The sequence below is a fragment of the Bos taurus genome, chromosome 25, assembly GCF_002263795.3.
Source record: "Bos taurus isolate L1 Dominette 01449 registration number 42190680 breed Hereford chromosome 25, ARS-UCD2.0, whole genome shotgun sequence".
NCBI classification, from domain to species: Eukaryota; Metazoa; Chordata; class Mammalia; order Artiodactyla; family Bovidae; genus Bos; species Bos taurus.
Genome location: NC_037352.1, coordinates 38809139 through 38836391, shown reverse-complemented (window position 1 = coordinate 38836391; position 27253 = coordinate 38809139). Strand labels below are relative to the sequence as shown.

The 27253-nt window shown below is 58.9% G+C and overlaps 1 protein-coding gene across 1 annotated transcript; it reads right to left on the bottom strand.

Moving 5' to 3' along the window:
* FBXL18 (F-box and leucine rich repeat protein 18) lies at positions 1-26324 on the bottom strand. Its single transcript, XM_002698160.6, has 5 exons — positions 26179-26324; positions 20337-20540; positions 15225-16762; positions 12176-12394; positions 1-4223 (listed from the first exon to the last, which is right to left on the bottom strand). Exons 1-5 carry the CDS (start codon positions 26194-26196, stop codon positions 4067-4069), a joined length of 2136 nt encoding a protein of 711 aa, XP_002698206.3. The 5' UTR covers positions 26197-26324; the 3' UTR covers positions 1-4066.
* Positions 26325-27253: the final 929 nt, after the last annotated feature.

The window sequence follows — 27253 nt, the reverse complement described above, 5'->3', positions numbered from 1 at the left end:
TTTTGCTAAATCAATTCCACTTTATTTGAAACTTTTGACATGCCACAAATTTACATGAAAATACCCATTCGAAATGTAAGTTGGAACACAAAATTCAGAAGCAGCTTCACCAAAGGACAAAGAGGTCTGTCATTGAAAGGCAGGTGACGCGAATTCGGTCACTTAGCACCTGGTCACATACACACATGCTGTGAGACACCCTGGCACCCCCCACCCCACCCCCTCACTACCGATCCTGTGCTGAGCGGGACTCTCTGGCCAGAGGGGCAGGCAGTGGTCAGATGGGCAGGTGGGCGGGCGGGCAGTAGTCCGAGTGGCAGCCAGGAACTGGCTGGAGGCAACCAATGGCCGTGGGGTGTCACGTGCCACGGCACCCAGGCAAAAGCACACACCTGCACACAGCCCTCCGCCCACCCCCACCGCTCTCACACCCTCGCTCCCCCGGTGGGCACAGCAGGGCAGCCTCTGGGTACTGCTGGCCTGGAGTCTGGTACAGCTGGTGCCCCAACCCTGTGCTATTAATGCAAGACCTCATACTTCAGAGTTTTTTGAAAAAACTTCAGAAAGTAATTTAGACGACGCTGGTCAGCCTGTGTGGGACCTGGGGTTTGTGAGTTTCTGTGGGTGTTTGCTCATCACGCCCGGCAGACCAGAGACACTGCTCGTCAGAATCCTGTGCCCTGAGCCCCTCCGCACAGGGAGGGGGCCAAGGGCCGAGGCCACGAGGACCACAGGCGTTGGCGTCCACGTCTCCCTCAGTGGGGGCCACACTCCAGTATCCTCACCCACCAATCCCCCTTCTTTTTCCAAGGTCTCAGCACTTTGCAAATCTTAACGGAACAGGGAGGCCGAGAGGAAGCAGAGGGGGACGGGAGGGAGGACCCATCCCGGCAGGCCCCCCGCTGCCAGGCTGGGCGGGTTGGCAGGGTATGCACTGGGACCCGCCACCATCCTGGCCATGCACCAGGAGACCACCAGGGCAATGAGGTTGTGACCGCTGGGTTCAGGCCCTCTGGCCAGCAGAGACCCGGGCACCCCGGCCCCACTTCCCCAGGTCAGGCATCTGCCAAACTTCTGCTCCTGGGGCCCCGGATCCCGCCTCAGGGTGGGGCTGGGCAGGGGGTCAAGGGAGCATCATCTCAAACACCCAGCCTTGCACAGCCACCGGAAGAGGGCACCTCAGCCCCAGGCCCGAGAGGAGAAGCCCTTGGAGACCTGGGAAAGGTACCCTCGGTCCTGTCTTCCCAGGTCCTCGAAAGGCAGCCGACAGGCCTCCGGACCGGGATCGCCTTCGGGCGGGTGGCCGGGCTGCCTGGAGGCACTGACTTAGCAGAACCCAGCCCCAGGAGCAGGCAGGGCCTCTGGGTCTGGGCGGGGCCTCAGGTCTGAGGGCGGGGCACCGGCAGAGGGGCGGCTTCCGGAGGCCAGCTGGGGTCTCTTGTTAACAAAGACACAAACATCCGTCTGGGTCCCCTCCTCCCTCATTCCCCGCTCCCCGCTCCCCGGTGTCTGTCTCGCACACACCACGCACACACATCATGCAGACGTGTGCTCCCACACTCGTGTGCACACCACGAACAGAACCCTTACATGGCTGACTACACTCACACGTGCAGGCACGTAGATGTACACGCACGCTCCACGCAAACACGCGTACACACACACACATGCGTGCACGCGCAGGCCCCAGAGCTGACCAGGCCCCTCTCCGCAGGCAGCATATGGTCCGCCGCTTAACAGCCCAGTTCCGCCAATTGGGGACCATCAGGGTGGGTTCTTCTCCCAGCATAAAATGCTGCAGAATATAAATTGCAATTAACAACGGTGCCAAAATAGCACTTAGTGAGAATAAGCACATTACTGACATCTGGTGCGTCCTGTCCCGGCGGCAGGAGCGGGGGAAATGCTTGCTCTAAGTAAAGCGTGGTCGGGGGACACTGAAAACACAAGCCCCTCTCAGGGGGCTGCTTTCCAAGGCAGCTCGCGCCCCAGCCTCCCGTGAACGGCCCCTCCCAGCCCTGGTGGCTGGCACAGACGAGGCTGTTGGTTGAAAGCGCTTGCTTATGAGAACCATGGCTGCCTGCGGGGAGGGTCCCAGGGGAAGGTCTGTCTCTGGCCTGAGTCCAGCTGCTGTGGATGAAGACATGAGTACCAGGGCCCCTGGGTCTCCTGCCCCCATCCTGGGCCGAGTCCCCCGGCTGGTCAGGCTGAAGCTGGCCACAGCCCTGCTCTGAGGGAAGCGGTCAGTCCCCACACCACCTTCCCGATGGCCCTGCAGGTGGTCTCTAGGTGCATCCGACAGAAATGCCCAGGAATGGAGGCGGGGGGAATCCCACCACCTCTCAGACCCTCGTTCACAGCATGTGGCCTTGTCTCTCCGGGGCCTGGGGCGGTCTGGCCTGCAACCTGCGAGGATGCCAGAGGAGCCAGCCAGGAGCGTGGGGTGAGGGCCCCAGGCGTTCCCCTGGAGCAGCCGGCACGCTGGTCCCTCCAGGCAGGAGGCAGAAAACTGCCAGCGGCACCTGGGGAAGGAAGGGGGCACCCCACGCTCCAGAGCAGACAACGGCACCCACAGCAGGAAAGCCACGGGGTGGGGGAGGAGCCCAGCTCCACGTGCAAACACACGGTCTGCCCAGTGCAGGGAGGCGAGAGCAGGGCCAGGGCCATGGGGCAGGAGGCCGCCAGACAGATGGTGCTTCGGAGGACTGACCGGAGCGCTGGGGGCGTGTGTGCGTCCGGGACCCTGACCCCAGGCACGCTTCTGCCCTCCGAAGGCCTCCTGATCCCCTGGGCCTGGTGGGGGGAGGGCTGCTGAACTGTCTGCCCCAGGAGGACCCCGGGAAGGGCAGGTGAATGTGGGCTCAGGGTCCAGGTCCCTTCAACAGGCGAACGACAGGACAAGAGACACGCAACGGGGGCAACCAGCATGTGCAACCGAGCAGGAAGCCAGCGAGGCTGGGGGCCACGGAGCAGACAGCAGCCAAGGTGGGCAGCAGCGGCGAGGCGGGCCTGGCAGACTGCATGCCCAGCCCAGAGTGGGAAGGAGGCCAGCCCCGGGCTCTGGGGAGGCAGCCTCTCTGGAGACCCACCAGCCCCCGGCTGGAAGGCCCCCTGACGCCACCCAGCCTTCCTGGGACATCTCCAGGAGCGTCCCCAGGGGTGTCGAGGCAAGCCTCTGGGTGCAGGGACCCCAACCGGCGCCCTTGGAAGCCCACCAGCCGTGGGGGTGATGGCTCTGGGGGAGAGTCTCGGGGTGACAAGGTAGAGGCACCCGGTGACCCCAGGGTGTGAGGCTGGGACATGGGGAGGCTGCCCCCCACCCCCGCCACCCCCCATTTTGGGAATAGCTGCAGTGCCATTTTTTAAAGTGCTAAACACAGCTCTCTGAAATAGGGTAATGGGGTTGCCTTTCCGGCCTCACACGTCCTTTCTGGGTTCTGATATTTCAAGTTTTTCTAACGAAGCAGGTCTGCCTACATTTCCCCAGAAACAGGGACCTGCAGCTTCCAAAGCCGGTGGCCGTGACCACGTGCAGCCGGGGACGCCTGGCCACCCGCTGCTGGCCTCAACCTGCCTGATGTCGTCTGGCTGGAAAGGAACCGGAGACAAAACCGGGTTAACAGGAAGAAGGGAGCCCCAAACTGCAGCCACACACCTGGAGCTCCCCTCTGCCCCTCCCCAGAGCCTGGAGGCCGCCGACCAGCAACACAGAGTCAAGGGACGCTCCTGGGCGGGGGGCACTGGGGCCATGCGGGGCTCTGGGACCTGGCTCCAGTGAGTCCGCACCCCTGAAGGCACCCCCGCCGGGCCCCCGGTCACCGGCCAGCCGGCCTCGCATCCCTCCCCCCCATCTCAGCCGAGGGGCGCTGAGGTGGAGTCCTCACAAGGAAGCGCTCAGGGGCCGGGCGGGTGCACGAGACAGCCCGGGAGGTGGCTTCCTTCCCGCTGGGAGCCCGGGGGTGCGGGCCCGGGTGGCGGGCAGGTACAGCAGCTATGGCTGAGGGGGAGGCCACACGCCTGTCCAGGCTGTCCTGGGTCCGTGGCTGCCGCCAGGCACCCACTCCCGTCACCACCACAGGTTGGGGGGCTCCTCGGCCACTCTGCTTTTAAACAAGGTGACCTCATCCAGGTGCACCATCGGCACGTCCCGGATCACGTCGGTCAGGCCCTCGTGGAGCAGGGGGAAGACGACGACGTTCAGCGCTGGCCGCTCCGCCTGGAAACTGAACCAGAGGGAAGCTGTTAGCAGGCCGCGCGCAGACAGGCCGTGTCCCCAAGGTGCGGCGGCTGACGCGGGAGTGTGCGCGGGGGCCTTCCCGCTGTCCGAGCAGGCCCTGTCTCCCCGGGGTAGCGGGGAGGTCCCTGAAGGTGACACTAGGGAGCCGCAGCACCGAGGTTGCACAGGCAGGACTCGGCAGGGACGGGGGCCAGGCGGCCAACCCTGTGCACACACAGACCTTCCAGAAGGACACCGACTCCCAAGTCATGTGATGCCGTCACTCTGCCGGGAGGACATGCCCCAGTGCCTGCCGCCAGCCCCGGACCTCTGTGGGCACCTCAGACCAGCCTTCCACCTCGTGCAGCCTTGGGCACCAGGCTCCACCCCGTGGGGCGGGGGACAGTTTACAAGGAGCATCTGCCGGGCCGGGCACCGCGCTGCAGCTGACAAGATGTCACCGCAGGTCACCTCCCCACAGCCCCTGGCCAGCGAGGTGACCGCCCCCTTCCCACCCGGAAGCCAAGGTGCCTCTGGTCACGGGAGGAACTTCCATCCCATATTATTGCGAAGGGCGAGAGGCAAGAAGGTGGCCACACAATTTGCCAGAGCTAAAGCCAGGCCGCCCCCAGCCCACACCTGCTGCAAGGGACGAGGAAACGGCGGCCCCAGCTTCCCTCAATCCCCGCAGCGGCACTGCACGGGATCTCGACATGTGCAAACTGAACGCCAGAAAGCCATTCGTAAAACCTGATGTTGCGGCAATAAAGACGCTGAGGAAATGCCTCCGGTTCTGAGCACCGTGTTCTGCTCCTGGTGGGAGCGTCTGTGACCATGAACCTCGTGGGCAAGTCCTCACCTGCAAGCCTGCTGTGCGATCTACTTGACTTGAAACAAGATATTCTCAGGTGTGGGACGTGCATGCAAGATGCCTGCCTGCCCACCTGCCTCCCCGAGGCTCTTATGGAGCCGCCGTCAAGATGCCGAAGGGGATTAACTTCTCACCGGAGCCCGGAAGGCAGCTGCCCCTTCAGAGCAGCCCTGACATGCGACTCCTGCCCCAAGTAAACCGACGTCCTTCCAAAGGCTTTCTCTGGGGTCAGCACCCAGGTCAGCCCTGATCTTGACAGAGCGGGGGCTGGGGGGTGCTCAGTCGCCCTCATACCTCTGAAAGGCACCTCCCAGACCAAGGAGTCCACACGCCCTCCCAGCTGGAGTCTCACCGTCCCCACGCAGAGTGAAGCGTGGACAAAACATGGACGAGGGGCAGCAGCAGGGAGAGCAATCGCTCCTTCCGAGGGTGGGGCTGAGGTCCCCTCTCCCTTCCCGGGGGCGGGGAGACAGGCTCTTGGTGGGGCTCGTGTGGAGAGCCATCGATCCACGGGTTTTGCGGGGTCACCTGCACATGGCTTGTAATGTTTGTGTGTACAATTCAAGTGTGGTTTGAGACTGGAGTAAATCGATACAAGGCAAGAAAATTAAATTCCTGCTGTCCCCTATGTTCGGAACCAGATGGATGAGCCACAGCAGGGGAGGCTGCCTCTGAGGGCCGCTACCCTGACCAGGGCGAATCGCATCGCGAGAGGAAAGACCCAAAGCTGCATGCAGCCTGAGGTTGCAAGGACAAAAACCAGGCCTGCCAGGTTGATGGGTTCACCTCCAGGCATGGTGTGTGTGTCCTCCTGGGCACCCCCACCTGGGCACCGCCCCCCCCATGCCCAGGTCCACCCTCAGCAACCCCCACACCATCCTGGGCAGCAGAGGCGGGGAAGCCCCTGCCTCCCCTCACTGCTAGCCTGGATCTCATCTAGGGTAGAAAGAGGCAGGGTGTCTGGAGCCTGAGCTCAGTCCACACTCACTCTGAACCTGGCATATGCGAGCTCGGCCACCTGGCCCCCACAAGGGGCAACAAAAGCTCTAGATGGCGAGAGGAGACGCCACCCTGGATGCCGTCCCTCCTGGGGGCCCGAGGGCACCAACAAGATACAGAGCTTCAGAAAGTTCAACCAGACTGACTCTCTGGCACTTGCAGCGGTCGGAAGGGAGGAGCCACACCGAAAACTTTCTACACACACCAGGGGATTTCCAAGGGGCCTCTGGGTGCTTGAGAAGCTCAGCTGCCCCAAATGCCTTCTCCGAGCCTCCAGGGAGCAGACAAGATTTTGCTTGTCTTAAAACCATTGTTGTGTTCAGAGAGAAAACACGCCGAAATGTAAGGTGAGCGCAGGGGCCCCAGCTCCTCCCGTGGCGCCAACGCACCCTCTCCTTCTGTGCTAAGCACGTTCCTCCTGGACGCGGCCTGGCGACGTCTCAGGACACAGACAGCCTGAGTCGGGTTTGGTGAATTTCCTTCAGTCCTCGGGGCTGTGACCAACCTGCGCCCAAGGCAATAAAGCACCCGGGCGGGGACCACCTCCTCCATGGTCCCGTCCCGGCCAGCGGGCCGCTTCCCCCAGGGACACGGTTTAGGGACCCCTTCCCACAACCATATGGGTAAGCTTCGTTTCACACAGTATAATCATATACGCGCTTGAGCCGTTTCCTCAGGATAAATTCCAGAAACAGGGCCATTGGATCCCAGGGCACGAACACGTCAACATGTCAAAAGATGGGCCCACAGCGGACTCGGATGCCACAGCAAGGACCCGAGGGGACGCAGCTGCAGAGCGACCGGGGGTGGGCGGATGAGGAGGGGCAGCCTGCGGTGCGTCTGCCTGTGGCTGACATGGGGAGGCGGCTGGCGGGGAGGTTGAGCCCCAAGGTCGCTGCTGACACAGGACTCGACGGGGCGGCCACAGCCCCGGGACCTCAGGCCCGGCCGCGGCCCAGCGGACGTGGAGAGGGGCGTCCCGTGCAGGCAGCTCTGAGCCCGCGGTCCGCGAGTGCACGAGGGGGCCCCAGGGACCTCGGTCTCCGTGCTTGGCCCTGCAGGTGCCTCGGAGCTGGAAGGGCTCCGGGAGGGGACGGCTGGGGCCTCAGCCTGGCAGCAGTGCTGGCTTGCTTCTGGGCCTGAGTAATACCTGCTGGCTTGCTTCTTGGCCTGAGAAACTAGGAGAGAAATTAAAGTTGGCAGCCTTGGGTCCCCCTGCTGCCCCACCCAGATAAAAGTCTTATAGAAAAGCCAAAGTCATAAGACCTTTTATAAAACCACTCTCGCTGTAACAGGGATTTTCAAGAAGCAGGGAGGTGGGCAGTGGCCAAGAATAAAACAGTTACTAAAGCTTCTCAGAACTCAAGATGCGCTCCAGGCGGGTGTGCAGGGCATGCCCTCCAAGCTCCCTGCCAGGCCTGCGGGGACCCCTAGGGCCCCTTGGGGCAGCCTGGACCCACCCTCGTGCAGAGAAGCGGGCAGGGAGAGACCCTCCATGTCAGGGCTCACTGGCCGCCCGCCCATGTGGAGGAACAGGATCATAAACCCATGGGCTTGGGCCCCTGGAGCTGGTAACTCGGTGTGAGGCTCTGTCACCAGAAAGGCCTGAAGGAGGCGGGCCGGGGCGAAGCAGAACACAGAGCAGCTGGTTTGGGGTGTCCCTGGGGCACCTCCCCTTCCCCCAACACAGACACCTCCAGGACCAACACGGCAGGCTTCTCACAGCCTTCAAGAAACGCCTCCGAGAGGCGCCAGAGAGAGACAGCGCACGCCCCTGCTTTTGTCTGAGACACGCCTTGAAAGCTTCCCTGTGGGGACCCCAAGTCTCTTACAGGCTGCGCTTCGTTACATTGGCTTGATGCATCATAATTTACTTCCCAGTCTCCTACAAATGGGGGGCTTCCCACGTGGCTCAGTGGTAAGGAATCCACCTGCAATGCAGGAGATGTGTGTTCAATCCCTGGGTCGGGAAGATCCCCTGGAGAAGGAAAACAGCAACCCACTCCAGTGTTCTTGCCTGGGAAATCCCATGGACGGAGGAGCCTGGCGGGCTACAGTCCATGGGGTCGCAAATGAGTCAAGCATGACTGACGGACTGAACAGCAAGTCCTACTGCCGTTCTCTTGGGTTGTGTTCCGTCTTCTGCTAAAAACAAACAGCGCTAACTCCGCCAGGAAGAGCTTGGCGTGAACCCTGCCTCAGGCCCGGCTTGGTGTGAACCCTGCCTCAGGCCCAGCTGCAGGCGGGAGCCTGGAGCGTGGCTGGGCTGAGGCTGTGAGTTCAGCCTCCACAGAGCTGGCCCACCCGCCTCCGGTGACAGGTGGTCCCCTCCTTCCACTAACACGAGTGGGCTTCGCCTGAAGGGGTGGGAAGGGTTGCACCATCGTGCTCCAGGGGCCGTGTGGCCCCGTGTGACCAGCGCCCACATAAGACTCTGCGGCCACCCCCCTCCAGGAGGTCACCACCACCCATACCAGAGCAGACCACAGCCTGCCCTGCACTTTCCACAAGCAGGGCTCTTCCTGCCTTTCCCACAGGGGAGGCTGGGTCCTTTCTTTGTCCCGCGCCCTCGGACATCTGCCTGGTGTGAAGGTTGTGTCTGGGCCCGCCCCCTCTGCTGTGCAGGCAGGCCAGGACACTCAGATCTCTGCCTGTAACAGGGCCAGCAGGTCATTTTCCGTACATGACTTTTTGTTTTGTTTCGCCTCGTTTTGTTGTTTTGGCTGCATCGGGTGGTTTGTGGGATCTCAGTGCCCCGATGAGGGATGGAAGCCCAGCCATGGCAGTGACAGCCTGGAATCGTAACCACTGGGCCTCAGAGGCATGCGGGTGAGTGGGCAGGTGCTTGAGTAATCCTCTGAGCTTGAGGCAGGGCACCACGTGAGAAAAGGTGGCGACAAGCCCCTCCAGGTCGTCATCCCAGGTGGAATGCGTCCTGCTGGGATGCCTGAAGCCAGCGCCATCACCCTGAGCCAAGGCACCACCTGCTGGGTGCCTCGCAGAAGCGCAGCCGGGACCCCATGCCCCGCAGCAGAGGCCTTGCAGGAACACAGACGTGTCCTTCCAGCGCGGGTCCCGCTATACCTCCAGCCTCTCGGAGCCTCGGTCTCCCCACTTGTGCTGGGGCTCGGGGCACACAGCTCACAGGGCTCTGGGGCGGCGGGAACCACAGAGGCAGGACATGGCAGGGGGAGCCCACAGGGGGGCCACGCTCCAGCACGCACAGGGCTCCAGGCACCTCAGCTGCTCAGCGGGTCCCCAGCATGGCCCCAGCCTGCGCCCAGGAAATCCACCCAGCCAACGTCGACCTCAGGCCCGGACACCGAGGGCAGAGACACAGTGGTGAGTGGGGAGTGCCCCCCACAACCCCGGCCTTTCTCCAGGCTCCCAGGCGCAGGCCTGAGAGAAAGGGGAGTCACGAGTGCAGAGTCAGCTGTGAAGGCCAGGCCAGAGCCACCACAACGTCCTTAAAAGGGAACGTGTGCAACTTTAACGACACACAGAGACACCCCTGGTGGAGCGTTAACTCAGCAAAATCAGCACAAAAGCACATAACGACTCCTTCCTAGAACTGCTGGCCACTCTGGCTGGGGGAGCCAAGGGGAGCTTCCACTTGAAAACAGCTTGATCCACGGTCTGTTTTTATTTTTATTTATTTTTTTTACGGTCTGTTTTTAGAAAGATCATGAACACCAGGGAGGAGAAAACCCTTGCTAGGATTTCTCCTGAGGAAGGCGACAGCAAACCGCAAGGACCGGCGACCCCATAAGGACCATTTGGTGGGGCGGCCTGAGCCCTATGACTCCGGAGACCTGGCTGATGCCACGTCTGTAATTCTGTGACCAGCCTGGCCTCCTCCATCACGTTCCCCTATCCGCGGGGCGTGGAGATCTGGGAGAAGGGGGCTGGGACCCCCAGGGCCACACTCGACGGCCGCCAGGGGCACTGCCGCGTCACCACATTTCCTCTCCAGGGGGCCTAAGCACTTCATGCCCCTGGGGACCCGCTCGGGGCAGACCCCCCTCCCCAGGAAGGGCTGCTCCAGGCCCTCACTCCAGTCCTGAGAGCCGATACACGTTCCTGCTGGACCGGTTGTCAAACTCCAGGACCCACTAGGGAAGGACACGGCCTGGTGTGTACACACCGCACACCTTCTGCAAAGGCCCGGATGGCAAGGGGGACACACACACCCACGAGAAGGCAGAATCTTGTGAGCTCTCCGCCCTGACCCACAGCCCCGCAAACGCCTGCTGCTTCTAAATCTGAACCAACGCAGAGACATGGAAAACTGGAGACTGAAAAGATGTCTGTACAGTCCACAGAAGCAAAAGTAGAACGAGGCTCCCTTTGTGAACGTGCTCGGTGCCGCTAACCGCACACCATGAAACAGTTAAAGTCAGAAACTTTAGGTTACACATATTTAAAGATCTTTTAAAAATACCATCTTCTCTGCGTTGGGAAGATCCCCTGGAGGAGGGCATGGAACCCACTTCAGTATTCTTGCCTGGAGAACCCCATGGACAGAGGAACCTGGCAGGCTACAGTCCATAGGGTCACACACAGTCAGACACGACTCAAGCGACTTAGCACACTTACTGAAAAACAAGTCTTTAGCGTCGGGAAGGGCTTCACCAGGCCCGGCTGGCAGGCGCACAGCCATCAGAGGGCACTGCAGTCAACCTCTCTGAGACTTAGGTTCCACCCCCAACCCTGACTTCTCCAGTGTGCGCTGGAAGGCTTAGAAACCCCAGAAGGATCTCTGTACTTGACATAACGCCCTCACTGAGGACCCCAGGGACCAGGAGAACTTCGGAGCGCTAGAGAGAACTTCCGGAGCGCCAGAGAGAGCTTCCGGAGTGCATAGGTGAGAGGTCACAGGATCCGGAGTGTCCCCCGGAGTGGACCCTGCAGACATCGCTTCACTTAACTGCTTCCCTACAAACTGCCGGTGAAGCCAAGTTCACCATTTCCTGCTAGACCGACAGCACACGCTTACTTGGCCAAAGGCAGCTGCCACGTGCTCAGGTTAGCACCCACGGGAGCAGCCTCTACAGGAGTCTCTGAACTTTCTGTGCACACAGGGGTCAGGTTCATGTCTGGCAGTTGCCCCGGAGATTCCCCGCAGCTGTCATTCAAAGCCCACGGAGCTGCGTTTTATACACCAACCAAGAGGCTCTGCTGCCTGCGTTCTCGGACCAGGGGCCAGGGCAAGTGGCAGATTTAAGAGGAAGCTTGGGGCGTAGGAGGGTAGCAGGGGAGGCTGTTGGACCCACAGCCGTAACCTGCGTCCACAGTGAACACCGATGGTAGGGAAAGCCAGCAGCGGAGAGGCGGGCCCACGGCAGGCGATGGCACAGCGGCCGCACTCTGGGCTCACCGGCCCCAAGCGCCGCCACTCCCTGAGGAAGCCCCACAGTAGGGCCCGCCAGGAATGAGGGGATCGGCCACAAACAAGGAGACGCAGCCCGGCAACAGGCACGCGAAACGATGCTCCCTGGAAACACACCGCACAGACTCATGGTGCGAGGACAGGCTCGCCCAGGAGCCCCGGGCATCTGGCAGTGTCTCGCATGGGCGAGGCTGTGGGCCAGGGGCTCTCCCACCCACAGGGACGCTTAGGTGTGGGATGGCCATGCAGAGAGCACGAAACCGAGCCACTTCCTGGACACGCCCTATCACTTCTAGGACCCTGCACACTGCGGGGTGGGGGTGGGAGGCTGGGGACGAGGACAAGTCAGCAAACAGCACAGGGACAAGAGCCAGGCCTCTGCTGCTCGAGGTGGAGGCTCTCAGGAAAGAAGGGGGCAGAGGTCCTCGTGTGAGGCAGGGCTGGAAGCAGCCTCCCCAGGCACCCGGATGGCCCAGAGCTCTCCAGAAGACGGCCCACCAGGCGCGACAGGGGCTCTGAAGCGAACCCGTGCAGAAAAACGACGTGATGGGGAAACGACGCCTGGAGCCTAAGGCTGAAGGGTGACGGGTGGCACCACGTGGGTGCCCGGTTCTGACAGCTGTCCCCCGGGGAACTCCTGAGAAGCCGCAGGATGACGACGAGGAGGGTCCTGCCGCCTGCGAGGGGCCCGCGCACTCACCTGCGGAGGAGGGCCTGCTGCAGGCTGCGGCAGGTGCTGAGCGACTCGCCGGTGAACAGGTGGCACACCACCACGTGCAGGCAGCGCGCCATGAAGGCCAGCACGGCCTCGGGCTGCAGCGTCCCGCTGCGCGACACCAGGCAGAGGCGCTGCAGCGCGGAGCACTGGCTCAGCGCCTGGAAGAACTGGGCGTTGGCGCTGAAGTAGGGCTGCTCCAACCTGCGGGGAGACAGGACATGCGGCATGAGACGACAGGGCTCCTGTCCGGGGGCCCACAGGCCCAGCAGGCTCGCTCTGCGGCTGCACTGCCTTCTCAGAGCGCCTGAGAGCCAGGAGGATGGGGAGGGGTGCGGGGACCGGCTGCACCAGGCCCCGGAAGACGTGCTGCAGTGACACCCTCGGGACCTGCACGGGGCGCCGGGGGAGAGGGCCCGTGTTTGGAAGCAGGGTCTTTGCAGACACAAATGACTTGAGATGAGGGCACGCAGGACTGGGGCAGGAGCTGGTCCAATGACCGGTCCCTGAGAAGCCACGTGACGGCACAGGGAGCTGGCTCTGCAACAGCTGGGGTGCACTGCAGGGATACATCCACGACCCTAAGAATGCTCACACTGCCTGCAGCCACCAGAGGCCGAAGGACAGGCCTGGCACAGGCTCCCACCCACCTTGACCTGGGACTTCTGGCCTCCTGATTGTGAGAGGATGGCCCTGTTGTCTTGGGTGACCCAGCTGGTGGTCGTTTGTCAGGGCAGCCCCAGGACACGGGCACAGCAGCCCGGGGCAGGGAGCTGGGGCACAAGCAGAGCTTAAGATCATTTCCTGGTAAATCATACAGGAAGTCCTAGGCGGCCTCACGGACAGAGGTCAGCATGGATCCAGTCCACCCGAAAGCTTCCCACAAGGAAAACTGTTAATAAGCGTCGTCCTTGGGGATCAGAACCAGGCCCCAGCGGCACTTCTCAGACATGCTGGGCTGTCACCTGAGCTTTGACAACTCGCTCTGACTGTTGGGGGAGTCCACGGTCACGTGGCCCGAGCCACTTCAAGGCTGGCAACACAAGAGGGAGAGGCCGGCCAGAGACATCCGCCCAGAGCGGGCAGAGAGCGCACAGGCGCTGTGGTGGGCGAGAAGGGCTTCATGGGATGATGGAGATTCAGGCACGTCTGCAGGAAACTGCAGCTCAGAGAGCTACGTCTGCCCCCTATGACTGACCAGGAGGATGCTTTAAAGGGCGGCGAGTGGGCACCAGGCAAGGCTCCCTCTCAACCAGCCACCCAGGCCTCTGGGGGCCTTTGTGCGGGCCGTTGTGGGCCCTCACCCTCCCTGTTAGCACGAGGGCCGGGAGGAAGGCACAGGACAGCCCTGCGCCAGGCCATGCCCACACTGTGGGGACACCGCCACACCTGGGGTGACATAGTCCTGAGCCCTCTGGGTCCAGCCACCCCCACCTCCAAGGCCCAGGCACTGCACAAACCACCCCCAGCACAAACATGGTGTAACACCTGGGACAGAAACTGACACTCTCGGTGGGCCTGGGAGGCTGGCAAGACCTCCATCAAAATGTAAGACCCACAGGGAACCCCAAAACCGTCTTGCCTGGTAAACTGAGAGTGACTTCCCGGGCAGCCCCCAAGAAGCTGATCTGCAGCCATGGGCTCTCGTCATCAAAAGAGAGGCTTCCAGGACAAGCAGCAAGACCCCCTGAGCCCGCTCCCCGCAGAGGCAGTAGGCCTGTGCTGGGGGCAGAAAGCCTCCAAGCGTCAGGAGAGCCTGAGCGCTCTGAACGCAGTGATGCCCTGGGTGAGGCAGACATGGGGAAGGGGCTGTCTTCCCCCTCCCCAGACAAGAGCCCGAGGGCCAGCACTCAGCCTCCTGATGCCCAGGGACACGGACAAGACAGGACAGGGAAGCAACTTTAAAATCAGGTCTGAGGTGACGGGATGTCTGTTCAGAGCTGTCCCACACGAGAGTCACCAGGCCTTGAAACGAAACGCAGCAGGGAGCTGGGGGCTTTAATCACATGTAAACAGAAGTCCTAAGCTCCTAAAACCGTGGGGAACGGGGGTCCCTCTGGGCATGATTCTGAAAGGCCTCACGTTCTCTCCGGGTCCGTCAGGAAGGAAGCCCCCAGGGGCAGGGCTGCTGAAAATGGGAACACTGAAGCAGGGAGACAAGCCCTAACCTAACACTGCTGGGCTGCAATCACCCCCCACCCGCGCCCTGGCCGCCTGCAGGATGGAGATGCCGCCAGCCAGCGAAGGACACGTTGCAACACCTCGGCCACTAGGTGGCGATGCGGGACCTCGCTTCCCACTGGGGACCTCGCTGCTCAAGCAGCAGCGAGGAGAGCACGCGGTACACACAGACTCCTCAACACTTTTCTATTTTTCGCTTAACATGCCCGCCACCTCCAGGTCCGTCCCCAGAGATGCCCCTGTCATGGGTGTTCATGGCAGGTGTGGTGGGCGTGGGGGGCCCATCCACTCCACCTGCAGGCTGCCAGCACTGGAGGGCTAGCCGAACTCAGCGCGAGTGACCAGCAGTGTCTGCGGCCAGGGCAGCAGGGCAGAGGAGGAGGAAGAGGCACTTGCCATGACTGGCTGTGCCCTGGGGCAGGGTGTGTGTGGCACCCCCGCCCCCGTCGTCCCTCGCCCTTCTGCCCAGTGAGGATCTGGCCTCCACAGCTTGCTCCGTAAAGCTCTGTGGGCACAGGCAGGGGCTCAGGCCCCTCTCTGACCAGCGCCCGAGCCTCTGGGACACAGGCATTCAAACCGCCAGCGATGAGGGCGATGTCCCAGACCGGGCTCAGGAGCACGGCCTCCTGTGTGCTCTGCCAGGATGCCACCAACCGCTGTCGCTCCAACTCACACCCCGACACCCCCCACTACACACCGTCAGTCCCTGGTCAAGCCCCCGGCCCTCGAGACTCTCAGGCCTGTGCCCTCCGTCTTGGCAGGCATGCGGCAGGAAGGCAAACACGCTCGCCAAACTCAAGGCCACACTCCGCACTCCCCTCTGTGCCCTGGAGGCTGCGGCAGGGCCCCTCACCTGAGGTCCTTCAGCCGCTTGCAGTGCTTCAGCATGTCTGAGAGGCCAGACATGTAGACCACCTTGCCCATCAAGCCCAGGTGGGCCAGCGAGAGCGACTGGAGCTGCTGGCACTGCAGGCCGATGCTCACCAGCCCCGAGCCCGTCAGGATGCTGGGCAGCTGGGCCAGCGTCAGGTGCCTCAGGAAGGCCAGCTGGCCGATGGCAGCCACCTCCGCGTCCCCGACGCTCTGCGCCCGGCTGCAGGGCGGCAGGGAGTTGCGGATGGCGGGCTCGTTGCGCGGCATGGCGGACGAGAAGTTGGAGCCGATCAGCTCCAGGCGGTCCAGAAAGGGCACGTTTTTCAGCAGTGACCAGAACACCGAGGACGGCTGGGGGCCTGCCGGCCCGGGGAAGGGGACGGACTGCACGCCGATGCGGACCTTCTTGCCGAAACCGCGGGGCACCGCACGCATGGTGGGCGGTATGGGCGCACGGTCGGCCCGCGGCGGGGAGTCGGCCACGGCACAGACGGGCAGCGACAGGGAGCGCAGGTGGGGCAGCCGGGCCAGCAGCTGGCACAGGTGCTGGCTGGGGCCCGCGGGGCTGTGGTGGTGGGCGGCTGAGAGGTTGAGGTGCCGCAGGTTGGGGCAGGCCGCCACCAGCGCCTCCAGGATGGCGGGGTCGATGTCGTCCTCCGCCTTGCGGAGCAGGCAGTCAGGCGCCAGGCAGTGCGCGCAGCCGCTGAGGTTCAGGCCGGCCAGGCTCTGCAGGTCCCTGCCACCGTCAATGACGCGCTGCAGGAGGTGGCCACCAGATAGGGCGCAGCGGCTGAAGCTGAAGTAGAAGGGGCTGCTGAACTTCATGTGCTGCAGGAGGGCCGAGCCGTTGAGCCAAGACTTGGGCAGCTGCAGGGCGTCCAGGGCCACGTTGCGGGCCATGGACTCCAGCAGGTTCCGGGTGGCCCCGCTCTCGGCGAAGCTGCCGGGCACGGAGATGAGGAAGGCGTGGAGGTTCTCGGGCGTGCGGTCGCTGAGCACGGCCAGGTAGAGGCGCACCACCTCCTGGTTGATGTAGCCGGGGGCCAGGCGGGCGTAGAAGACGCGCAGGTGCTGGTAGTGCGGCACGTTGCTCTGGCCCACCATGAGCTGGCCCGAGAGCACGGCGCCCTCCCGTGTGCGGTCCAGGATCTCAAAGTAGAGCAGCAGCTTCTCGAGGCTGGTGCAGCAGGGCACCACGCCATACGAGGGTGTGTACAGTGTCTGCTTGAGCTCCCGCACACGGCTCAGCGTGGCCTTGCACTCGCTGCTCAGCTGGCTGGCGTCGAAGCCGGGGCTCACGTCGATGGCCAGGGAGCGCAGGTGCGGCAGGGCTGACAGCACCTTGGAGAGGCGCAGGGAGGTCAGGGGGCAGCCCGACAGGTTGACGCGTACCAGGCCGCGGCAGCGCGCCACGTGCTCCACCGTGGTGCCCGACAGCCAGTAGCAGCCGGCCATGCTGAGCTGCTGCACGTCCCGGCCGATCTCCTTCACCAGCCGCTTCACTTTGTCCTCGCTGGCCTGCGGATGGCAGGGAGAGGGGGACAGAGTGCGGCTGAAGGCACTAGCATCAACTCTGCCCTCATCCCCCAGCCCGCATCCTCCCCCCAACGGTCAGGGAGCCGCCTCATCCCTCCCCGCACACTCACCTCCCGCCAGCACTCAGAGCCCCGGCCAGGCGGGAGGGAAAGTGGGGCAGCCCCTGGGGAAAAGTCTGGTGGATCCCCTGAAGAGCCAGAGTCACTTCGTGATCCACAAGTCCACGGTCAGGTGTGCACACGAGAGGACTGAAAGCAGGGCTGGGACTGACACCAGCAGACCCCGGCTCCCGGCAGCACCGTTCACAACAATCGAAAAAATGGCAACAACCCAAGCTCTCCATTGACCGCTGAACAGATAAGGCAGTGGGGTCTGTCCACGCAGTGCGATTCTGCTCGACACAGCGAGGAATGATGAAGCTCGGCTGCTGCGACAGCACGGGGCAAGCCCTGAGGATGGAATGCTCCAGGAGGCCCGTCATAGAGGTCATATACTGTCTGATCCCACTGATGTGAGAGATCCAGAAAAGGCAAGACCAGAGAGAGCAAGCTGAACAGAGGCTACCAGAGGCCTGGGGAAAGGGGAATGGGAGTATTGCCTAATAGTTCCAACACTTCTGTTTAAGACGATTAAAAAGACTTTCAGAAAGAGTGGCGACGGTTGCGTAACCCTGTGAATGTACTTAGGGCTAACAGCATGGTATGCTTAAAATGGTTAGGAAGGGAAGTTTCGTGTTGTGTGGGTTTCTTTCAAATCATACAGTAGAATCGTGTCCAGAAAGCGGGCTTTGGCCCTTGCTTTCTTTTACATCACGTGCACATTCACATGGTTACATGTTCCTCAAAAACCTGGCCTGGACGGTCAGGGAGCCACAGTACATCCAGCCCGCTGGTGGGCCCAGCGACTACCACGGCCTTCCGACAACACAGCATCGAGCGTCTGTGTATGTAAGGCTCGTGCACGTGATCACTTCTCTACAGCGATGTCCACAGCTGGAACCGCACAGGTGAAAGACACATTCTAAACACTCCAGGTAAGGCCTTCCCTGGTGCTCCAGTAGCTGAGACCCCAGTGCAGGGAGCGATCCCTACTCAGGGAACTGAGACCCTGCATGCTGCATTGCGCGGCCAAAAAAAATAAAATTAAATTAAAAAAAAACTCCTCACACCTACCTGACAGAATGGCCATCATCAAGAAGACCAAAATAACAAGCGTTGACCAAGATGCAGTAAAAAGGGAACCCTTGGACACTGTTAGTGGGAACGTAAACTGATGCAACCACTGTGGAAAACAGTATGGCGGCTTCTCAAAAAATTAAAAACAGAACTACCAAATGACCTACCAAGTCCACTTGTGGGCATTTACCCAAAGAAAGCAAGAACACTAACTCGAAAAGGTTCTCTGCACCACCTTCTCACAGCAGTGTTAGTGACAACAGCCAAGGCATGGCAGCAACTTGAGCGTCCATCAGTAGACGAGCGGAGAAGGAAGACGAGCCTGAGACACGCAGTGTGGCATTCCCGTCAGAAAAAAGAGGAGGAGGAGGTCTTGCCATTTGCAACAACACGGATGGGCTTTAAGGGCATTACACCAAGTGAGCTAAGTAAGTACACTAAGTGAACTCAGTTAAGAGGAAGGCAGACAGTGTAAGACCTCACTTATATGTGGAGCTAAAAAAAAAACTCTTACAGTATAGGAATAGAGCCAATAATGTTATAATAACTTTCTATGGTGTGTAATCTAGAAAAATATCAAATCATTACGTTGTACACTTGAAGGTGATATAATAGTGTAAGTCAACTAGACTTCCATAAAAGACAGGAAGTTTTAAAACCAAGCTCATAGATAGAGGGAACAGATTGGTGATTTGGAGGGAGAGGATAATCAAAAGGCACAAACTTCCAGTTACAAAATAAGTCCTGGGGATGTGAAGTATAGCACAGGGACCATAGCTAATAACCCCACATCATTATCACAAAGATGCAAACATACTGCATATGTGAAAGCTGCAAGAGAAGATCTTAAAAGTTCTCGTCCAAGAAAAAACAATTATACCTCCATAAGGTACTACTGTTACTTCGACATGATCATTCCCCACTGCATACAAACAGCAAACCATTACCATGTACACCTAAAAGTAATACAACGTTAGATAAAAAGAAGAAAGAAGACAGCAGGAGGAAATCTTCACAACCTCAGGTCTCACAAAGATTTTTTTCAACAGAATACAAAAAACAGGAACTCAAAAATTCAACTGGACATCAGCAAAATAAAAAACTTACACTCTTCAAAAGACTGGCCTCACCGATTCAATGGACATGCGTTTAAGCAAACTCCAGGAGATAGTGAAGGACAGGGAAGCCTGGTGTGCTGCAATCCATGGGATTGCAAAGAGGTGGGACACAACTTAGCGACCGAGTAACAAAAAAAATGCAAAATTTACACTCCTCAAAAGACACTGCTAATAAAATGAAACGGCAAGCCATAGACTGTGAGGAAACAGTCACAATACATCTGATCAAGGACTCGCACCAGAACATACAAAGAACTCCCAAAACTCATTAAGAAAAAGACAGACAATAACGAGTGGGCAAGAGCCTTGCACAGACACTTCTGAGACGATACACAAATCGCCCTTGCAGCTGATGAAAGTAGAAGTCACAGCGTCCTTCATCAGGGAAACCAAGTTAAACCCTCAAAGAGATACCAGCTCCCGTGCATCAGGATGGTTACCACCAGAAAGACTAACAGCATCAAGCACTGGGGAGGATGCAGGCAACCTCAACTCTGGGCTGCGGCTGGGGGCCGAAGTGGTGCCTCCAACTGTGCTCAACTTCACAGGAGAGCCCAACACCTTTCATGGGTCTGCAAGTCCACTCCTGGGTAACTCTCAACCTGGAAATCCGTCTCCCTCCTGGCCTGGTGCCAGGACCTAAGACCCTCCCAGAACAACACCCCCCTCACCTACACCCTGGCCCAGGTGGCTAACAGCCATACTTTTAGGCCCCAGGCTTTTCACCTTGGAAAAGTCTTCACTGCATGTGTTACAACATTGCCCTGGTTGTTTATGTTCTGGTTCTTTCGCTGCAAGGCAGGCGGGGCTCTCAGTTCCCCCCCAGGGACCAAACCCGCACCCCCTGCACTGCAGGTGGAGTCCCAACCACTGGATCGCCAGCAGAGTCCCTGCGCCCCCAGCTTTCGTCACCCGGAGAAGGCGATGGCACCCACTCCAGTACTCTCGCCTGGAAAATCCCATGGACGGAGGAGCCTGGTAGGCTGCAGTCCACGGGGTCGCTAAGAGTCGGACACGACTGAGCGACTTCACTTTCACTTTTCACTTTCATGAATTGGAGAAGGAAATGGCAACCCACTCCAGTGTTCTTGCCTGGAGAATCCCAGGGACGGGGGAGCCTGGTGGGCTGCCGTCTATGGGGTCGCAGAGCGGACACGACTGAAGCGACTTAGCAGCAGCAGCAGGCACCCCAGGCCTCAGCAGGGCACCTCGGTTGTTCCCCACCTCTGCCCCCACGCCAGACGCTGCCTCCGGGCCCCTCACCTCGTAGTCCTTCTGCAGCAGCACCGTGTGGGTGAGGCTCTTGTCCAAGCACAGCGCTGCGAGCTTCCGGCAGGTGCGCCGGACGTTCAGAACCAGGTCCGTGCTGGGCACATGGCTCAGGATGTGCAGAAGGATCTCGTCGGAGAAGCCCAGCAGGTGGGCGCTGTCTGCCACCGGGGCCGTGTCGCTGTCATCGCACGTGTCCTGAAAATAAGGGGCACCAAATTTCCATGGGATCTCCAAGGGCAGCCCTCAGCCAAGGGAAGTCCTCGCCGTGGTCCGTGGGGAGGAGCTGTTACCAAAACTCTTAACTACAGAGCAAGAGACATTGGACATTCTCTAAAAGCTCCCTTTCCAAGCTGCACACCAGGATCTCTCTTTGAACATAACAGAGTCTAAATGAAATTTCAATTTTTTTTTTTTTTTAATTTAAGAGAGATTTTTCTTCCTACCGAAGTTCCTCAGCCAAGTCTGGCAGGTTTCCGACTCAACTCACGACCATCAGCTGAGGCTGTCGTTGGTGAAAGCTGCGGTTTCTCCTCCTTAGCCCAGAGTGTCAGTCGTAAAACCCTTGGGCAGGTGAATTCCATCCAGAAATAATGACACCTGGTCTTCACCCCCCAGGATCACTGTGATAGGTTAAGGAGTTACTGTGTATCAGCTCCTCAGAACAGCGCCAGATGGGCACCTCTCAGCGCTGTTGTTAAGGACGAGTAAAAGGAGAGAACGAAATGATGAAGCCCTCATAATTAAGCAGCAGCACCAACCAGACCAATGCCATTTAAAAATCTTAAAGATTCATAAAAAACAATGGAGGCACCGTAGCTTCTCTCCACTTCTGGTTAGAAACCCTTGTTGGTATTTCCAGTAAGATGTCCACACGTCTTACTGTTTCATTTTCTTTTTGCAAAAATCAACAAAAGATTTTCTGCCCAAATGTGGGCTTCCCATCTTACTGATCAGTGCCTTGTACAACCAAGAGGGAGAGGGACTAGGCCTCTGTTAGTGTGACAGGAAATCCCTGAATCAAGGCCAGGGAACTGGGATTCTCTAAGAAGAGCCCATTGGGGGGGGTGGCGGCGGGAGAGAGGCATCCCTGTATCTTTCCAACACTTCCGGAAAGGACCCTCTTGCCTCTAAACTGACCTGAGTGGGGTGCCTCTGTGACATTCCCAGTAGAGTACCCAGAACTATTTCTACTGGCTTGCCCAATGATTCTGTCTACCAGCCCCACCTTCTCCAGCCTGCTTCTTTGCTGGTAATACTTGCCAAGGATGGAAGCGTCAAGGCTTGGAAAGCCGTGCTGCTGCCATGGCAACCGTTAAGTCCGGGAGGAAGGGCCCCTCTGCGTACCCCATGCAGGCACCAGGGGATTCCTGGGAGCTCTGACTGCGACGCCCCTCTGGCCTCTGCATCAAGCCAAGCCCTGGCCAGGGCAAGAAACGTTTGCACGTCCACTGCCGACCTACCAGCACCAGCCCCTCCCACTTTCCCGTTCTCCTGAGAGGCGGCAGCCAGATTTGCCTTCTCTTCCTTCTTTCCTTCCTCCCACCACTACCAGGGCAGCAGGCGGCCATCAGGCCCAAGTCCACAAGTTGCCCTGGGTCGCTGTATTCTGGGTCCACTCTTTCGAACCATACATTACTTCCCTGAGGAATTTCCCAGGTCCAATTATCTGGAATCGCCCAGGCACATCTGTTAAAAATCAGATTCGCAGACCGCACCCTAGACCGAGGGACTTCGTCTCCCGAAAGCGGGTGGAACCAGCGGTGATCATTATCAGGCGAGCTCGGTGTGCCAGGCTCCTGGGGGACAAGACGGAAGGGCTGGGCCTCAATTCCGCCGAGCAACCCGAGGCTAACCCCTTCCGACCTCCCCCCGCGATTCGCAGATTTATCAAAGTAAGAATGCCGCTGCAGAGCAAAGAGAACACGGGGGAAAACTGTCTCAGGTACGCCAGCATCATATAATTTCCGCAGTTAAGACTACCACCCAGAAATTACATTAAAACACACACACACACAACAAAGCAGGAGTTGACCAGCGTTTTCCTCCGTCCAGCCCCAGCACATGCTGCGAGATCGTGTTCTCCACGTGCTGCACCCCCCAGAGCTGTCCCGAGGCCAGCGTCCCACGCTCCACCCCGGGCAGGCACGGGCTTTCGGGGCGGCGGGCCTGTGTGAGGAGCAGCCGCCCAGGCAGCAGAGCAGATCGGTTCTCCCTGGTCTCCCGAAGGCCCATGCTGGAAGGAGGCCCAGGGTTTGCACCAATAGAGTCTTCTCCCTGGAACCGAGGCACCCCCCCACCCCTACCCAGCCCCCCAGGAAAGGCTCTGCGGAGGCAACAGCACACAGGCGACTCCACCCGGAGGAAGACAGGAGGCCTCTCGCTTCTTCATTCGCCAAATAAAAACGTGGGCCGCACAAGGCCCACGTCCACGCACACCCAAATACACACGTTCCTGCTTCCCTCTGCCTCTCCGGAGAATGTGTTCTCAGCACGGGAAACTGAGGCAGTCCCACCCTCCATCTTTACAAAAAAAAAAAAAAAAAAGTCAGGTAAGTAGCCCGAGGTCAGAGGGCAAGGATACGCAAGACAGGGCCTGATTGGCTGAGCCCGAGACCGCCCCGCCCTCTACCACCGGAAAAGGGCCGCAGGGGCTTCCGGTAGGGTCCAGCATGGGGCTTCCTGGGGTGTCCGGAAATCCCTGCTCAGGGCCAGGTGATCCTTATCAGGCACACCTGGGAACCAGCCGTCTAGCACCGGACTACACGCTGAAAACCACTTCAAGAGTGGGGGCTCAAAGAGTTTATTCGATAAACTGTGTTACGTTCTTTTTCAGAATGTGTAATATCTCACAATTTTTAAAAAAGTTAAGCCAAATTAAGCTGAAACCTAGGTACTGGCCCCGTAAAAAAATCCCCTCCTAGGATGTTCACTGTCTGACTGTTTATAGTCAGGCACCCAAAGAAATCGCAGGGTTCAGAGATAACTGAGGAGGTGTCTGGGATGTGCTCTAAATAACCCAAGGGGCAAGGAGGGGGTGCAAGGGTCAGAGACGAACCAAGATCAGTCCTGTATTAACTATTAAAACTGGACGATGAAGCACAGGGAACTCTACTCACACTCTCTAATGACCTATATGGGAAAAGAACCTGAAAAAAAGTGGTATGTATATACATAGAGCTGATTCACCTTGCTGAAACCAACAACAGTTTAAACCAACTACACTCCAAGAAGAATTGTTTAAAAACTGGCCGATGAGTACATAGAGGGAAATTCATTACAACATTCTTTTGCAAGTGTGTGGAACTCTGTCATGCTGTTTTTTAATCAAAGGAGCAACCTGAAAGGATGCTTCTCACGTTGCCTTTTTAAATTTTTATTTATTTATTTAGTATTAAACTCTTAGCTGCAGCATGTGGGATCTTAATTTCTGACCCGGGCCCCCTGCCTTGGGAGCACAGAGTCAGCCACTGGACCAACCAGGCAAGCCCCACTGCCCCTCTTCGTAAGTCTTTGCTTCTCTAGTTGGCAATTTCCAGAATGGCCCCCAATACCCAGCAGTCGGACTTCCAAGCCTTGGCACAGCTGCTCCCTCCACTCAATGATGCCCCCACCACACAAGGGAAACTGCTACTCTGGAAACCTCAGCTCAAAGGCTCCCTCCTCAAGAAGCCCTTCCAGCACCCCAGACACACTTAACTCACCCTGCTCCTCCACCGCTGGCCCAGCCACCCTTCACCCCCTCCAGCCTCATCAGGTGCGCTGTACTGCCTCCTCACTTGGCCAGGAACAGCTCATGAACAGGGATCACCTTTTAATGCCCAGTGGAAAGAGGCACTGAACTGGGTGTCAGTGAACCACTGCTTCAGAATCTTTTGAAGAGCTATTACAAGTGCAGAGCCCAGCTCCTCAGAAGGACAGGAGGAGGACATCTGCATTTCAAACCCACCAAGGACTCTCAAAATCAGACTGCCGCATTCTGGAATCAGATAGTGGGGATGGTGGCACAACCCTGTGAATATATTTTTTTAAATCACTGCATTATACACTTGAAAAGTGTAAGTTTTAAGGACTTTCCTGGCAGTCCAGTGGTTAGGACTCCGTGTTTGCATTGCAGGGGATGTAGGTTCAAACCCTGGTCGAGGCACTAAGATTTCACATGCTGTACAGAGCAGCCAAAAAATAAAAAGACATATTTTAAAAGTATATAAATTTTATGGTATGCAAACTATATCTCCATCAATCAATCAATCAATCAATCATAAGATCCACCCAGAGAAAGGGGCTTCCCTGGTAGCTCAGCTGGTAAAGAACCCGCCTGCAACGCGGAAGACCTGAGTTCGATCCCTGGGTTGGGAAGATCCCCCAGAAGACAGCATGGCAACCCACTCCGGTATTGTTGCCTGGAGAATCCCCATGGACAGAGGAGCCAGGCGGGCTACAGTCCACGGGGTCGCAAAGAGCCGGACATGACTGAGCAACTAAGCACAACACAGAGAAAGGGACCTTATCTCCACATCCAGGATAGAATAAGACTCCCCTCTCTCTTCTCAAACCAAGAGATGCTCACGATGTGACAAGAGGCTTCACTGGGCAGCTCCCCAACATGTACTTCAAGAAACAGAGGGGCCTTTGCACCAGGACCGCGTAAGACCACAGTAGCAGATGCCCTCCATGCCCTCCCCCCCGCGCCTGCCCCCCACACACTAAGCACATGCAAGTAACCAGAACCTGCTAACACAGCCAGTCTACCCCCATGACTCTTCTGGGGGAGCTGGTACTCTCTGGCCCTTCACTGCTACCACCAGTGTGTGTGTGTTGGGGGGGGACACAGCCTCCCTCTCAATCTAGGGGCCACTTCTGACCCAAATTCACTTGAAGAGCTGTCAGTAACCCTAGCCACCTTCCGTGTACCCATGCCCCATCTACTCCAGTTCCCCAGAGAACAAGCAAGCCCATAAGACTCAGGAAGTTCACTCAGTGGTTGCTGGTCCCCGACGATAGCCATAAATACAGGTGCACACAAGTATACATAAAAGTAGGAAGGAAGCAGCAAATGGGAAGGCCCTAGTCAGAGTCCAGATCCCCCACTCCCTAATCTACAGAGAGAATACCTTGCACCACATTACAGGAACTCGGCGGGATTCTCTGTCGGACCCAGACTGTGGAGGATTCAGAGTTAAGTCATAAGGCCCCCTGGTGAAATGGCTTTTCCTCCACTACCCGCCCAGCAAGTCACACAACAAACAGGCCCAGAGAAAAGTGGGCTGGGCTGAAACTGAACATTCAGCGACAAAGGATGGGATGGGAAGCAGGCAGGGAAAAGAACATCTCAGAGCTCCAAGAGCTAGCCAAGGCCCGGGGCAGGGGAAAAGGGCCGGGGAGGCGCAGAGGAGCTGTAAACTCTGGGAAAGCAGGGAGCGGGGAGAGGTCTGCCCATCAGGAGGAGGGACTGGGAAAGGGAAGGAAAACCGAAGGTTGAGAGAACTTACACCTTCAGGGACAGAGTGAGGTCCTAGGGGGCGGGACGGGTCACGGATGGGGCAACGAGTAAGGCCACGGACGGGAAGGGAAGGAGCCGGCGAGGCCAAGGCCAGGTCGGGGCAGCAAGGACCAAGCCAGGCCGACGCCAGGGTCGGAGTGTGAAGGACCGCCCGGGGCCGCGCTTGGGGGACCGGATGGGAAGCACAGAGCCAACCGAGGTGGGGACGGGCAGGATGGAGCGGGACAGGGAACGAAACGGAAAGGACGCAGGGGAACCGAAGTCGGGATGGGGAGGACCGAGCGGGGCCAAAGCCGCCGGATAGGGAGGAGGGCGGAGAAGCGCCGGCCGTACCTCTCCAGAGCTGGCCATGTCGAAGGCGGGCCGAGCCGCTGCCTCCGGAGCCAGAGCTCCGGGGCCTCCCGCCTGGCTGGCCAGGGATGCTCAAAGCCGGCGCGTCCGCGGCTCCACAGAGACCCGAGTAGGGGGCGGGGCCATCTGCCACTTCCGGCGCCCGCCGACACGCACTTCCGCTCGCCCGCGGGCGGGTTCCATGTGGCCGCCATGTTGGATGCGGCACACAGGAAGGGGCCTGCTAGGGCGCGGGTTCAGCCCACGAGGCCAGGCAGACCCGCGCGTGCTCTCCGACCTCATCTCCAGCTCATCTGCGCACTGCACGCCCCTTTGCAGTTTTGCGGCCCCTCTTGCCGGTTGAGCACTCTCTTGTCTCTAGGCCTTTGCATTTGCTGTTCTTGGTGTCTGTAGAGTTAAGAAACCACCTGTCAGACAGCCGATCAACACGCACAGGCACGCGCGCGCACACACACACACACACTCTCTCTCTTTTTTTCTCTCTCTCTGTCTCTCAGAGAATAGAATTACCTCCTCCCCATCCCCCCGAACACCCACCTAAACTTGCCCTTATCCTGCGCAATTTTTCTCCATAACTCTTCGCACCATCTGATCTACTGTATCTTTTTTTTTTCTGTCCTCCCCCAATAAACTGTAGACACCCTGTACCCGGAGCACTCCCTGACATAGGCACTGAATAAACATTTTCTGGGTAAATTAATGTATAGATGATATGCTCTCACCCGTAACGTTTTGCATTTAAAAATCATTTATCGGACTCCCGTGGTGGTACTAGTGGATAAGAATCCGCTTGCAAATGAAGGGGACACAGTTGAAACCTGGCTACTGGCTCGGGAAGATCCCACATGTCGTGGAGCAGAGCAACAAAGCCTGTGTACCACAATTAGTGATACAGCTCCGGAGCCCGGGAGCTGAAACTACCGAGCCCACGTGCTGCAACTCTTGAAGCCCTGTGTCTAGAGACTGTGCTAAAAATCCTGTGGACAGAAAGAACTGGATTTGAATGCTTGTTCCGACTTCCTCCTGGGTGACTCTAAGCAAGTGTGTTTCTTGGGAG